Source organism: Vipera berus, assembly GCF_964194415.1.
Source record: "Vipera berus genome assembly, chromosome: Z".
Taxonomy (NCBI): domain Eukaryota; kingdom Metazoa; phylum Chordata; class Lepidosauria; order Squamata; family Viperidae; genus Vipera; species Vipera berus.
The window spans coordinates 69,626,264-69,642,344 of record NC_138205.1 but is presented as its reverse complement, the minus strand read 5'-3'; the positions used below and the strand labels follow the sequence as shown (position 1 = coordinate 69,642,344).

At 39.7% G+C, this 16,081-nt stretch overlaps 1 protein-coding gene across 1 annotated transcript in view; it reads right to left on the bottom strand.

Annotated features, from left to right (window-relative positions):
- The window catches only part of GLI3 (GLI family zinc finger 3), a gene marked incomplete at its 5' end in the record, with an annotated part of 336,414 nt that overhangs the window by 149,392 nt on the left and 170,941 nt on the right, over positions 1-16,081 (bottom strand). The window contains one exon of the mRNA XM_081343170.1: positions 13,181-13,286. Within this exon, the coding sequence (XP_081199296.1) occupies positions 13,181-13,286 (106 nt within the window). The remainder of the gene's footprint in view (positions 1-13,180; positions 13,287-16,081) is intronic.

Here is a 16,081-nt window from a genome sequence, read left to right as displayed (position 1 = left end):
TTTCCTCTACTCATTTGGAGGCAAATTAAGTGTCAAGAAGTTAATACAGAACATATTTCATTTTATGAGATTCTAATTTAATTTGACACCATACTATTGATGCCTTAATATGGGTGGTTTATTTAAGAAAAGAAGTAATTTATCATTTTTTTGCAACCGAATCTTTAGTGATGTGATATGATATGATAGCATAATCATAGCAGTGGCTGCTTGTCTTCAAGTGCACTAAACATTTGACAGCAATTCATCATCATACTAGTATTTTTCAACAGTTTTTAATTCATATGTACATAATTTTACTTCAGAGTAAAATAGAATGAAGAAATTCTATACCCAAGTAATTAAAATATTTTGTAAGAGAACATTTGTATTTCGCATTGAGAAAATACATTAAAATATTTATTATATTTAGCTTTAATTTCACACACACTATATTCTGAATTCCCAAAACTGCTCACCAGTCCAACATAAATTTTATATAGCTATCATTTCATATTTATTTAGAAAAAGGAAGGGAGGGAAGGAGGGAGGGAGAGAGGACCATATCGACCAATACAAAGGAGAAAGTAGTCAAATAACTATTCAGGGCTATTGCTATTTTGACAAATCTGCTCTATCAACGTCATCAGTAGAGGATCACAGCCTAATTGTCAGATTACAAATATCTTTACCCATTTATAATGCCAGCCATTTTCATTTTCATTTTTCTCAGCATAAAAAAATGAGGAAGAATAGAATAGAATAGAATAGAATAGAATAGAATAGAATAGAATAGAATAGAATAGAATAGAATAGAATAGAATAGAATAGAATAGAATAGAATAGAATAGAATAGAATAGAATGGAATGGAATGGAATGGAATGGAATGGAGTGGAGTGGAGTGGAGTGGAGTGGAGTGGAGTGGAGTGGAGTGGAGTGGAGTGGAGTGGAATGGAATGGAATGGAATAGAATAGAATAGAATAGAATAGAATAGAATAGAATAGAATAGAATAGAATAGAATAGAATAGAATAGAATAGAATAGAATAGCTGGAAGGGACCTTGGAGGTCTTCTAGTCCAACCTCTTGCCCAGGCAGAAAACCCTATACCATTTCTGACAAATGGTTGCCAATCTCTTCTTAAAAATTTCCAGTGTTGGAGCATTCACAACTTCTGGAGGCAAGTTGTTCCACTGATGAATTATTCTGTCAGAAAATTTCTTTTTAGTTCTAGGCTGCTTCTCTCCTTCATTACTTTCTATCCATTGCTTCTTGTCCTGCCTTCAGAAGCTTTGAAGAACAGCTTGACTCCCTCTTCCTTGTGGCAGTCCCTGAGATATTGGAACACTGCTATCATGTCACTCCTAGTCCTTTTCTTCATTAAACTAGACATACCCAATTCCAGCAACCGTTCTTTATATGTCTGGCCTCCAGGCCCCTGATCATCTTTGTTGCTCTTCTCTGCACTCTTTCTTGAGTCTTAACCTTTTTTTTTTTACATCATGGTGATCAAAACTGGATGCAGTATTCCAGGTGTGGCCTTACCAAGGCATTATAAAGTATTAACAGTTTATGTGATCTTGATTCTATTTCTCTGTTAGTGCAGCTTAGCACTGTGTTGGCCTTTTTGGCAGTTGCAGCACACTGCTGGCTCATATTTAAGTGATTTTCCACTAGGACTCCAAGATCCCTCTCACAGTTACCACTATTGAGTGAGGTACCACCTATACTATACCTGTGGATTTGGTTTTTCTTGCTTAAATGTAGAACCTTACTTTTTTCACCATTGAATTTCATTTTGTTAGATAGCACCCAATGTTTAACTCTGTCAAGATCCTTCTGTATCTTAAGCCTATCTTCTGGAGTGTTGGCTATTTTTGTCAGCTTGGTGTTGTCTGCCAATTTGATGGGTTCCCCATCTATCCCCTCATCCAAATCATTGATGAAGAAGTTGAAGAGTATTGGACTTAAAACAGAGCCATGGAGTACCCCACTGCATACTTCCCTCCATGTAGATAAAGCTGCCTTCCCCAAAATTGCAACATTACTGTATCATAAATTCCTCTGTTCTTTAAGCCCATATCGATTTTTTTAAACTGATTGTTTTAAACTTGAATTCTGAGAGGCAGTCTATTATTGGCCAGATGTTTGAAAATGTTCCACCTGATGGGCAAATCATAAGTATTTTCTATGAGTTTAGCTACCTGAAGCCATTGACATGCTTGTCCCTTTACATGTAAAGTACTATGACTTTGATTTCAACATCTAATACAAGACAACTGAGAATTGTTTTGCAAAAAAGTAGTCTCATTGTATAAATAAAATTGGTATGAAGGAAAGTCTGAACTTTCTGTTAACAATTCAATTTAAAGTAAAGTTTCATGTTTCAGTCCAGTCTAGAAAAAGGCTTCAACTATTTTCTGAGAAACAAAAACAATCCAGCAAATCACATGCAAACATTCCTGGGTGTATTTGCAGTCATAACATAGAATCATTAGACTGCAATTCTCTTTGATCACAAATCATGTTATTGTGTAGTGGGTTTCAATAGGCAAGAAGCAGACCAGCATAGTTACAACATCATTTATTGATTCAAACTAGAACTGGAAAACTGCAGGCAATTGCCTGTAATTTATACTCTACGCCCACCGGGCCTTAACCAATCACAATACTTGAAAAGTCCACCCAAATATGAATGTTAAAGTTTCCCTCCAAAACAGTTGGGGTTAAGAGTCAGGGTCATCTAAAGGTTAGCTTCATTTTAGCTTCACAAGCAGTTGGAGTTAAGTTAATTTCACTTTAGCAGGGATTAACACAACTTTATATATATTCAATACATAACACCCCTTCCCCCTAGGATAGTTATCATCCTCAGTCTGTTCAATATTTATAGTCTTTGAGATAGGCTGGGGGCCCACGGATCCTGGTGGACTGCTGCAATGTTATTGGATAGTCCTGTTCAAGTGGAGTTCTATCCGTCTCCTGTTGAACAGACTCATGATGGCTGTTTAGGACAGCTCTACAGCCCTTCGTACCTCAATTTCCCCAGAGGCGGCCACAGGTGATGTAGGCAAACTCAGGTGAAAACAGTTCTCTTGTGTGTCTGATAAATCCTTGGGATCCTCACCCGGAACTGGTCCGGCCTGCCAATGCCGTAACTGATCAATGTGGTGTCTGACGATGCGATCATTTTCCAGAATAACCTTGTATGACAAGGGCCCTGTTATCTTGGTCACCCTAGCTGCCGCATAAGGTGGTCCACTTCCATATTCCTGGCCCAGACCAATTCACCCAGCTGTAAGTTCCTGGGAGACTTTGGTTGAGCTGTCTCTGCCGCTACTCTGTCTGAGTGAAGTTGGTTGAGCTTCATGGTGAGCTGGCAACCCCACCTCAGCTCCTCTAGGCTGCAACCTGATGCTGTACTGGGAGTTGTGTGTTGACACAGGAGGAAGTTCGCCAGGCGGTGATTCCAGTTCTCAGTTGTCATCTGCTTGAGCACCTCCTTTGTGGTCCTGACCATTTGTTTGGCCTGACCATTGGTCGCAGGGTGGAATGGAGTGGATGTTACGAATCATGTTGGCATTGAGGAAAGATTGAAACTCTTCTGCCTTGAATTGTGTCCCATTGTCAGACACGATTACATCTGGCAGACCATGTGTGGTGAACTCTTGTATGACCCTGGTTGTTGTCATCTATGAGACCGGTGCCACTTTCAACCACTTGGAAAAACTGTCTACTACAATTAGAAATACCTGCCCTTGGAAGGCGCCTGCAAGGTCAATGTGAACGCGAGACCATGGGGCGTGCATGGTTTCCCAGTGGTGCACTGGTGCTTGTGGCATCTCCTGTCGGGTTTCTTGGTAGGCCTGGCAACTCCTTACTTGATTCTCAATGTCCTTGTCCAGGTCTGGCCACCACAAGTAACTCTTGGCTAGAGCCTTCATTCAAACAATTCCTGGGTGCCCCTCGTGTAAGGAATCCAGCACCCTGGAGCAAAGACTGGGTGGAATGATGACCCTGCTGCTCCACAGCACACATCCCTTGTGGGCCGACAGTTCATTTTTCCGAGAAGTGTAGCAATGGAACTCAGGGCCTGGCCAGTCTCTGGCCATCCCCTTAACACCCAGTTGTGGACGCGGCTAAGCATTCTGTCCATGGTGGTTTCAGTTGCAACATCCTCTGCATGTAGGGATGCTTCAGGCAGGTCCTGAATCACCAGGATATGACAAGCTGGGGCTGGGGCTGGATCAGTCTGTGGTAGAGGCAGTCGGTTGAAAGCATCGGCATGGCCCATTTCCTTACCCGGCTTGTGGACTAGCCGGTACGACTATGCAGCCATGAAAATGGACCATCGTAGCATTTGTGGCAACAGGATCTGCAGTGTCTGTTTGTCTGCTGTGAAGAAACCAATTAGAAGTTTGTGGTCTGTAAAGATGGTGAAGGTTCATCCATATAAGAATGCCAGCCACTATGGCGAGAGCTTCCTTGTCTATCTGGGCACAGTTTCTTTCAGGTGATGACAACGTTCTGGAATAGTATGCAATGGGGGCCTCTCTACCATCTGGCATCCTTTGGGTTAGTATTGTCCCAATGCCGTATGGCGAAGCATCACAAGCTAGTGTTACTGGTAGTTTTTCATTGAAATGAGCTAGGATGGAGTCTGAGGATAGAAATGATTTTACCGCCTTCAATGCTTTGTCTTGGGTGCTTGACCAGACTCAGGGCATTTTTTTGTCCAGTAGGTGGTGTAGCGATACTGCCAGGGCAGCCTTATGTGGTAAGAATGAGTGGTAAAAATTGAGCAAGCCCAGGAATGCTTGTAGCTCCCCCTTGGATTTTGGTGTGGGGGCTTTCTGAATTGCCTTTAGCTTTGCTTTAGATGGGTGGATTCTGGCAGCATCGATGTGGAAACCCAAGAATTCTGTGGATTCCACGCTGATCTGGCACTTTTCCTTCTTGAGTTTTAGGCCAGCCTCACGGAACATTGGAATACTGCATGGAGTCATTCCGCCAGGACTGCCGCTGATTCCCCCACGATCAGGATGTCATCAAAATATGGGCAGATGATGGGAATGTTCTTCAGTGTTCATTCCATAATACTTTGGAACAACCTTGGTACTACGCTTACCCCAAACTGCAAGTGGCACACTCAGAATGCACCTCTGTGTGTGATGATTGTTTGTGTTTCTGCGGTAGCTGCTGATAGGCCTGGGCAAGGTCTAACTTAGTGAAGATTCAGCCTTCCTGGAGTGAAGCGAGGATGTGGCTCACTACTAGTACAGGGTACGCATGCTGCTGTAGTGCCTTGTTTATGGTGCACTTGAAGTCTGCGCAGATACAAATGTCCCCATTAGGCTTAACCGGGGTCACTATTGCAGTCTCCCACTGGCTACAATCCACAGGTTGGAGCACTCCCTGCTGTACCAGCTTGTCTAGTTCTGCACCAATTTTAGGCTTCAATGCAAAGGGAACCCCGCACAGTTTTAATTGGACTGGAGTTACTGTTGGATCGAGGTTCAGTGAAATGGGTGCCCCTTTGTATTGTCCCAGCTCTGTGCTGAATACGTCAGCATATTATTGGTACACTGCTGCTAGATCAGCTATTTGTGTTTGATGGATGCCCATCACCCTGATGCCCAGGGCCTCAAACCAGTCCAATCCTATGAGGCTGGTGCGCGGTCCCTCTATGACCACTACACTTAGGGGACCCTCTAACTCTCTGAATTGTACTCTAATGGTAGCTTCCCCCCCTTACAGGAACATGGCAATTCTGGAAGTCCATTAGCACTAAGCTCGATGATTTGAGTGGGACCCGCCATCAGCTATATTTGCAAATGTGGTCGAAAGTCCTGGAGGAGATAATGGACAGGGCCAATCCAATATCTAGCTCCATGGAGCATGGAACCCCTTGCAGTCTTAGTTGGAGTCTTATCTTTTCTTTGATGGAATGTTGGGCCCCTGTCCATTGGATGCTATGCCTTCCCAAGCAATATTCAACTCTGTTCTGTCCTGGAGGCTATTTCTCCTTGTGCTGCTGTGTCGCAGGTTTCGTTTCCCATTGAAGACCTCTGCAAACTCTGCAATGTGCCCTTGCTTTCCACAGGCACGGCATACTGCTGTGCGAAATCTGCACTCTGCTCTTTCATGCTGTCCCCTGCAGCTTGTGCAACTCTGTGGGAAAGTTACTTGCTCTGTAGAGCATCTGGGTGGCTCTCTCCACAAACAATCAATTTATTCACTCTCACTGGCCTCCCCTGAGCCTTCTGCGGTCCCTTGGTGGATCGCTATGGGGCTGGTGTGTGTTTTAGGTGGCCAGAGAGTCCTCATTGCCCCTCTGGCAGCCTCATCTGCCATGACTTCCTTCAATGTGTCTTGGAAAGTCAGTTTCTCCATGGAGAATAAGCTATTATGCAGGCCGCAAACGAGACTGTCTCTTCCAGGCCAGGGAACTTGCATTGGCCCGAAGCTTGGCACAGGGCTGCCACAAACTCTTCTGCAGATTCCCTGGATCTCTGCTCATGTTGCTCAAATGCATGGCGCCAGGCGATTACTGAGAGTTTAGGCTAAAATATTCCCTTAATTTTTTCTTGAGGTTCATAGGCCACAGTCTCTATACTTGCCAGTGCTATCAGGTTTTCAGCGATATCAAACGTGGCTTGTCCACAGACACATAGTAAGGTTGCCACCTTCAGTCCATCATCTTTGATCTGGTTAGCCCGGAGATAGTTGTCTACTCGGGAGATGTATGAACTCCACTGTTCCGGATGAGTAATATTGAACTCGTTGAGCCTTCCCAATTTAGCCATTTTGGGGAGGCCCCTGTGGTGCTGGTTAATACCTGTACCGCTGCAGTTGGAGCTGTGCTGCACTTTGGGCTCCTGGGGACAGATCCCTCAGGTATATCTGTGCCTCCAGTGTGTCTTACTGGCAGGCAGGGTGGGGGGCGTGGTCCCACCAGGGCTCTTTACCTGGTCTGACACCCAGTGATTTCAGCGTGCCTCCAGTGTGGCTTACTGGTAGATGGGGGGTGAGAACTAGGCCTGCCGGAGCTCTTTACCCAGCCTATCACCCAGGGATTTCAGTCTCTTAGTTAGCAGCAGCTCTCTCCTCTGCAGCATCCCATCCTCGTCGCCACTATTGTGTAGTGGGTTTCAGTAGGCAAGGAGCCGACCAGCATAGTTACAACATTATTTATTGACTCAAACTAGAACTGGAGAACTGCAGGTAATTGCCTGTAATTTATACTCTGAGTCCACAGGGTCTTAACCACACAATATTTGAAAAGCCAGCCCAAATATGAATGTTCAAAGTTTCCCTCCAAAACAGTTGGAGTTAACAGTCAGGGTCATCTAAAGGTTAGTTTCATTTTAGCTTCATAAGCAGTTGGAGTTAAGTTAGTTTCACTTTAGCAGGGATTAGCACAACTTTATATATATTCAATACATAACACATGTTATGCCAAATATAGTTATTTTCTTTTAGCATGAGATATGTTCTTGCCTGCTGTAGTTAGCATTATGTTCAAATCAAACCATTGTGTGCTGATTCCAAGAACTATGGCAAAAATCCTTTTACTTGACATTACATCCAAATGCAGCATTGACAGACCAATGCTATGTATGGTTTATGCAGAAAATAACATCCACTGAATTCAACAGATTACCTCCAAGTATGTGAATATAGAAGTAGAATCCTATTATAGAATAAGTTTCACTATATTCATCAAGGCTTACTTCTGACGTGTGTATGGTTGGTTAGCTTATACTGTCAAACTCAGAAAACCCCACAGCTATTTATCAAGACAACTGTGCTTTCCCATGATGCTTTTAAAGATAATCTATAGAAATTGGTATATTTTAAAACAGATAGGGTGACTTTGAAATAAAAAGCAATTCTTTCAGTTAGATTACCTTAAAACATTCAAATGCATTTTATTGCATGACTAGGTGTCAGCCCTATAATAATAGAAAAATACATCATAAATTCAGAAACATTTCTTTTTTTCTTCTTCTCTCTCTCCCTCTCTCTCTCTCTCTCAGAGAGAAAAACATGTTTGCTTTTGGTTTTAGTACTCATGGGTGACTGCAACACAGATTGATAGCTAACCTTCAGGCTAATTTCTTCTGCAATTACTGTTTAGCTAATAAAAGACTGATCCAAAATAACTGCTGATAAAATATTGTGTGTGTAACTTGGTTATGTAGTTAGGAGTGTTAATATCAATTAATTCTACTCACACTTGTTTTAAAACAACTTCATTTTCCGTTACCATATATGTAATTACACAGCTGTAACTAATAGCCATGCAGAAGCAATCTACCATCTAAACAAATGGCATTAGTGTTCAAAGTACTACTTGCGCTTTAGTTCTTTTATTTTCACACAGTGAGTGAGGGATTATTAGAGATGATTAAATGTACATATAATGCTTTTTTAGTAAAAAGCTCAACTTACTCCGTGAATTTGGCTTTTTATAATAGGCTTTTTTCTTCAGTTTTACTGTTTCATTGTTCAAGATACTTAACATTAATTTCCCCGATGTATTTTTTGTATTTTATATATTGTAATATAAAGTATTATGTATTTCATTTACTATGTAGTACTATTAACTAAGTAATTTATTCCTTATTCAGAACATTTTCTGAACATTTTCTACCAACCTTTTCATCATCTTCGTCTCATGTTAGTTGATAGCATATTGCAGACCGATATTTTAATTGAGTCTTTATAAAATTACATAATAAGAATATTTTTTTCTAAAAATGGTGGGACCTATTTTATAGCTGTTCATTATAATGTAAAAAGCAGTGACATTTGGGTTCAGTAAACACACAGAATAAATTAGAATGGTGAGAGTAAATATCAGGAAATATAGTACATTTTACAAATTGTATGTAGTTTTAAGAAGAGGTACTTCCTGCTTCATTGCCTCTGTAATGCACACCCCGCCTTCCTTTTTCCTCCTTTTTTTGAGCCTGATGAAATATTTTATTTATAACAATTTTAAATATGAATGCTATCGTATTTTGCTTCTTAAAAAAGGTAGAAGATCAAGATTTAACTAAAGTTCAGTCACCTTCACCATCATTAACTGTTTTGGCTTGTGTAAAAATGGACATCACTTAATTGTTAGGTGGCTTATTGTAAATCTTGTTTCATCCAGACACAGAGAATGGTTACAGAGAATAAATTGGGGAATGTTTGGGCCGTGATGCATAAAAACAGTACATCTATTGCTCTACATCACAGATGTCAAACTCGCCATGTCACGTGACATGTTCTGACATATCATGACTCTTTTTGCATTGCTAGCAATGGGGTGGGTGTGGCTTCAGTATGATGAAACCGGCCTATGGGCCGGCAGTTTGACACCCCCCCCGCTCTAAATCAAGGCAGCTATCAGAATGGTATTTAATCTCTACTTCGAGAACTCAAGGGAGGTGGAGTGCATATACAATTCTGAGAGCTTCTAGAAACTCCTTCCTCATTCCTACTGAATTTCAAAATATGAATAGCTCCTACAGCTAATGCACTGTACACACTCATTTAAAGTGTATTGGCTCATAAGTACAATTACCCTTAGAGCTTTCCAAATCCATAGAATAGTATATGCATCTGAGGATTTTGGTAAGGATGAAACCAGTCACATGTGGTGACTCCTGGTGGTCAATGTAACTGAAATATTACACAGGATGTGCACTATGTAAAAATGTAAAGAGGGGGGCAAGAGAAGGAAAGTTATTTTAAATGTTTGTCACTGATGTAAAAACTATTTCATGCCAACAAAGATAAGAGAATAAAGATAACTAGTGCAATGGAAGGCATCGTATTGTCAATATTAGGGCAATATCTTATGTGCAACAGGCTAATTATCTTAAAATTGGGTCATACGTATGTATACACTACTGTGAGAAATTTTCCATACTTTCATTAATCACGTTAACATGTATTTGGATGTAGTTTTATTATTTCAATTTTATAGTTGCTTTGCACATGTCCCTTTCTGTAAAGATCTATAATTTTAAATATAATGGCTATGAATCCTCTAATACTTAAGAAGAATAAAGGACATATTTTATGTTTTTTCTTGGCATCAAGAAGTATCCTGGTTGGTACAGGATGTGCTGTTACTATAAGCATAGATTGGTTCATCAGTCTTAAATTCCTCTTTCAACTATTTCTATTACATTTTGGTCTTTCCCTGCTTACTGAGTTAGTCATCTGAAAGTTGTTAAATTCATCTGCTCCCACTGGCCTAAGCCTTCTTGCAATTATTGCAAAAGATAGTAGGAAGATGTCACATAGCTGAAACCACTTACACTTGGGAGTCTTGCTTTTAAGGATCCCTTAACCTACCTAATATTGCAGGGTCTGTGGTGGTCTCTGATCTTGGTTGTTTTCTTCAGACATTTTATTACCAACCACAGGTGAAACTCAAAAAATTAGAATATCGTGCAAAAGTTCATTTATTTCAGTAATGCAACTTAAAAGGGGAAACTAATATATGAGATAAGACTTATTACATGCAAAGCAAGATAGTTCAAGCCGTGATTTGTCATAATTGTGATGATTATGGCGTACAGCTCATGAAAACCCCAAATCCACAATCTCAGAAAATTAGAATATTACATGCAATCAATAAAACAAGGAGTGTACATAGAACAATATCGGACCTCTGAAAAGTATAAGCATGCATATGTACTCAGTACATGGTTTGGGCCCCTTTTGCAGCAATTACTGCCTCAATGCGGCGTGGCATGGAAGCTATCAGCCTGTGGCACTGCTGAGGTGTTATGGAAGACTAGGATGCTTCAATAGCGGCCTTCAGCTCTTCTGCATTGTTCGGTCTCATGTCTCTCATCTTTCTCTTGGCAATGCTCTATAGATTCTCTATGGGGTTCAGGTCAAGCGAGTTTGCTGGCCAGTCAAGCACAGTAATCCCACGGTCATTGAACCAGGTTTTGGTGCTTTTGGCAGTGTGGCCAGGTGCCAAGTCCTGCTGGAAAATGAAGTGAGAATCCCCATAAAGCTCATCTGCGGAAGGAAGCATGAAGTGCTCCAAAATCTCCTGGTAGATGGCTGCGTTGACCCTGGACTTAATGAAGCACAGTGGACCAACACCAGCAGATGACATGGCTCCCCAAATCAACAAAGACTGTGGAAACTTCACACTGGACTTCAAGCATCTTGCAGTGTGTGCCTCTCCATTCTTCCTCCAGACTCTGGGTCCTTGGTTTCCAAATGAGATGCAAAAGTTGCTCTCATCAGAAAAGAGGCCTTTGGACCACTGAGCAAGAGACCAGGTCTGTTTTTCTTTAGCCCAGGTAAGACGCTTCTGACGTTGTTTGTTGTTCAGGAGCAGCTTGACAAGAGGAATACGACATTTGAAGGCCATGTCCAGGATCCGTCTCTGTGGTGGCTCTTGATGCACTGACTCCAGCCTCAGTCCACTCCTTGTGAAAGTCCCCAACAGTTTTGAATGTCCTTTTCCTGACAATCCTCTCCAGGCTGCAGTCATCCCTGCTGCTTGTGCACCTTTTTCTTCCACACTTTTCCCTTCCACATAACTTTCTATTAATGTGCTTTGATACAGCACTTGGGGAATATCCAACTTCTTTTTCAATTATCTTTTGAGGCTTTCCCTCCTTATGGAGGGTGTCAGTGATGGTTTTCTGCACAACTATCAGGTCAGCAGTCTTCCCCATGATTGTGATTCCTACTGAACCAGACTGAGAGACCATTTAAAGGCTCAGGAACCCTTTGCAGGTGTTATGGCTTAATTAGCTGATTAGAGTGGGACACTTTGAGCCTAGAATATTGCACCTTTTCACAATATTCTAATTTACTGAGATTGTGGATTTGGGGTTTTTCATGAGCTGTAAGCCACAATCATCACAATTATGACACATCACGGCTTGAACTATCTTGCTTTGCATGTAATGAGTCTATCTCATATATTAGTTTCCCCTTTTAAGTTGCATTACTGAAATAAATGAACTTTTGCACAATATTCTAATTTTTTGAGTTTCACCTGTAGGTAACATCATCAGTGCTAGTAGGAAGTGGAGTTTACTGTCATTTTATATGCTATTGATTTGCCCTCTCAGTATTGGTGGAGTGATCTTGGTGGTTCCTTGATTGGGATGTTGTTTACTGTTAGCTGGTTTGTCTGGTTGGTAGTTCCTCGATTGGGGTATTGTTTGCTTCTTGATTGTTGTTCTAATTTTAATCTTGGTATTAATCTTTGCTCATCTGGATATTGACTGATGGTGAGGAGGTATTGTGGTCTTTTTGTTTGAAACCCCACTTCCTATTAGCACTGATGATGTTGCCTAGTTTGGTAATGAAACATTTCCAAAAAAGCAACTAAGCTCAGAGAGCACCAATGACCTCCCAGTTCAACTTTGAGGTCTTTTATTGGTTATCTGATATTGTTTTGTCTTTTCCTATCACATCCCTTCTTTGAGCCTTAGATTAACACTGAATCCTGTCCATATATGGTGTTTCATTTATTTATTGTGAAAACCTTTAGTTCACTACACTTGTAAAATGTTCAGCAACCTATGTAGTATATATAAAACAAGAATTAAGATATGATTAGGTTAAAAATAAGAAAAGAAAAACACTAAAAATATTACAGGAATAAAGAGAAAAAAACCATCAAAAACAAGGTAAAATTAAATATAAATGTAAGAAATAATTAAATGTTAATATTTGCCAAAAAAAAGCTATCAAGGGGAAAGTGGTCTTATTTTGTGTCTGAAAGCTGTCCCAAGCATCAGTGCTGCCAGAGGAAAAAATGACCTTCTAGCTTTAGCCTCCTGAGCTACTTAAAAATGTGATATTATAACCACTTTTTTTGTTTTGATGATGATCTAATAGTTTAAGCTGATGCTGGTTGGAATAGACAGTCCTCTCTGGACCAGCTTTCACTTGTTGTTTCAGAAAAAGCATGAATCCAAATCACAGGGCCAATTTTTATAGGCAGTGTTTGCCTGTTGAAAAGTTACTAGTGGCAACAGAAAGCCAAGAAATTTTGTCTTACTTGGGTTCAGCTTCCACCTAGTTCTGTCATCCATATCATCAAAAAAAGTCAAGAAAATTCTTTTATTATTATGCCTGTGTTTGCTAGCAGATACATTTCCACAGACTATCAGAAGAAGCAAATATGATCTTCATTTTTTAAATATTCATACTTACACATGTAATGGAGGAATGGGAGATGGATCGTAATGATAACGTCCCTCATGATGTCTTGTCTCAATTGGTACTGGAGGGTGAAAAGCTGGGAAAAGATGAGGTGGATCTGAAAGAAAGAATGTACAGATCTCATTATTAGAGTAGATTAAATTAGATAATCTTTATTGTCATTTTTTTTTACTGTGGGCACAATGGCACACATTAAAAATGAAATTTAGCTGCTTTTTCTCAGAGAGTACACATACATAACATACATTTAAACATTCTATATACAACATATGTACAGACGTACACCCTTACGTATAAGTAATATATAAATATTAATCACTGTCCATCTTGAATACTTAACAGAAGGAGGAAGCTTTAGAGTTCACAAGGTTAATACTGTAGGGCACAAAACTGTGACTGAATCTGGATGTTCTGCTACGTATACCACGAAGCCTCCTCCCAGAAGGTAGCAAGGAAAACAGGTCATGAAGAGAATGTGTAGTGTCCCAGACAATCTTATGGACCCTGCTCAAGCAACGCTTCTGTGCTTTGTCCTGGATGGAGGGGAGGGAACTGCCAATGATCTTTTCGGCCATCCTTACCACTCTCTGCACCGCCTTCCTGTCTGAAGCAGTGATGCTTCTAAACCAGACTGTGGTGCTGTATGACAGGATGCTCTCGATCATCCCTCTATAGAAAGTGGTTAAGGACAGGGGAAAGAAGATGAGCTTTTCTCATGTGATGCAGAAAATGTAGGTGCTGCTGTGCCCGTTTCACCAATGTCTCACTGTTGAGCGACCAAGCCAGCCTACTTGTTAACTGCACACCCAGGAATTTGATGCTGGTAACCATCTCTAAATTTTAATAGTAGGATATTAAAAAATGAGCAATCATTTATTAAATATTGCATTCTTTTAATGCACCATGTATTTAATTCAATATATGTTGCATTAAAAAGCAAGCTTTCCAAATACTGAATTTTGTATTTACAAGTAGTCCTTGGTCAGTAGCCATTTGTTCAGCAAACATGACTTTGTTAAAAGAGGAGACTTATAACTGATACTCCAAGTTGCAGCTGTAACAGCATCCTCACAATCACAAATCAAGAATTTGCCAACCAGTTTACAGACCCAGATTGTTGGGGCCAATGTGTTAACTCTGTAAATCACTTAGAGAGGGCTGTAAAACACTGTGAACTGGTTTATAGGTCTAAGTGCTATTGCTATTAAGAGTCACAATATTCTGTGATCACATGATCACCATTAATAAACTTCACTGGCAGAAGATCATAAATGATGATCACATAACCTTGGACTTATGAACTGTACAGAATATGTTTAATGACTGCAACTGAAACTGCTGCAAGTGCCACTGTAAATTGGCAGTTATGTGACATCATACTTCATGGCCTTATGATAGTGATAGAGTTGCCAGTCCTAATTACTGTCATTAAGCAAGAATTATAAAACTAATGCCATTGAACTTATTTGTGTATTTCTTTACTTTTTTATCGTTTTGTATCACTCCAATTTTTGATAATTGTATGGAGAGAGATACTATTCGGGGACATAAATTCTATCCCAGAACACTGGAGATCACATTTAGTAATCATAATTATTTTTGAGATTTCAACATTATTGCTTGGGTTCTGACAAGCTTAATTTAGGATGTTCAGAAAAGACTATTTTTCATGCAGCTCAGTCATGTTTACTTTGATTTATTAGCTTCCTGTGATCATAGTAAAATAGATATCATGTAATATCTAATTTTTATTTGGCCAAGAGGCCAGGGACTAAACGTAGCATCTTTACAAAGAATATTCTTTACTATTGAATACTGACTCCTCACATCTCATTTCATATACTTTTTACAGTCTTGCAGAATTGTAGGAGACATTCAGTTCTGCCAAGACTGTAGAAGTATATGAAAAAGATAGCAGTTTATCTGAGTTCAGTACAAATTTCATTTATATGAACCCAAGTCAAATGCTTAAGAAACAGATTATGACTCTTTCATTTTGCCATGGCAAATGTGAACATTCTTATCTAATGTTCTCTTTGTACTACGTTAAAGAAAAAGCTATTTAATTGTCACAGACGTGTAGTGTCACATCATATGGATCAACTAGTATTTTATAAGCACATCTCAAGAAATTAAAATTAGATTTCAAAGAGTTAGGAAAAAGCAATGAAATATTAGTAAAATGTAATATTGTAATGTAGAGTACTTAGAAAAGCAAAATTAAAGAGTAACACTGAAGAAAAGAAGCCTAAAAGAATATAAATTGCCAGTTAAGGAATTGTACAAGAATATGTTTATATTTGTTACTTAAAAAATTGAAACCAAGTACCATGAAAAATAAAATATATATTATATGCAGGATAAAAATCAGACATGTATGAAAAAAGACAGGAAACTTTTTGTTAGGCATATGATGATAGCCTACAATGTTGGGTTGAAAATATATTAAACTATGATGTTGTGACTTTAAGATGTTAATTGGCCAATGGGTGTGTAAGTGTTCTCATGGCTATAAGAGGGAGCTAGGAACGTAGCTTCTCTCTCTCTGAATTCATTGCTCTCTCTACTATTACTGTTTTGCTGTACTGTTGGTTTACTACTGTGATAAACCTGAACTGTGTATTGACCTCTGGACTGGTAAGAAGACTTTGTATTTGTAATACTCCTTGGACTGTTACTATTGTGTATGACCTGGACTGTCTATTTTTGACCATGCATTTTTGTTCTTTACACCACCTCAAAAGTAAAGTATTTTTTGCTTTCACAACTCAGTGTACTCTTGTGGTTACTGTGTGACTCTTACTGCTCTCAGTACCCTTCCTTGTCTGTGCAACTCCTTGGTAGCACAAGGAGACCTCTGCACAACAATTCCTAACACTTTTAAACCATAAA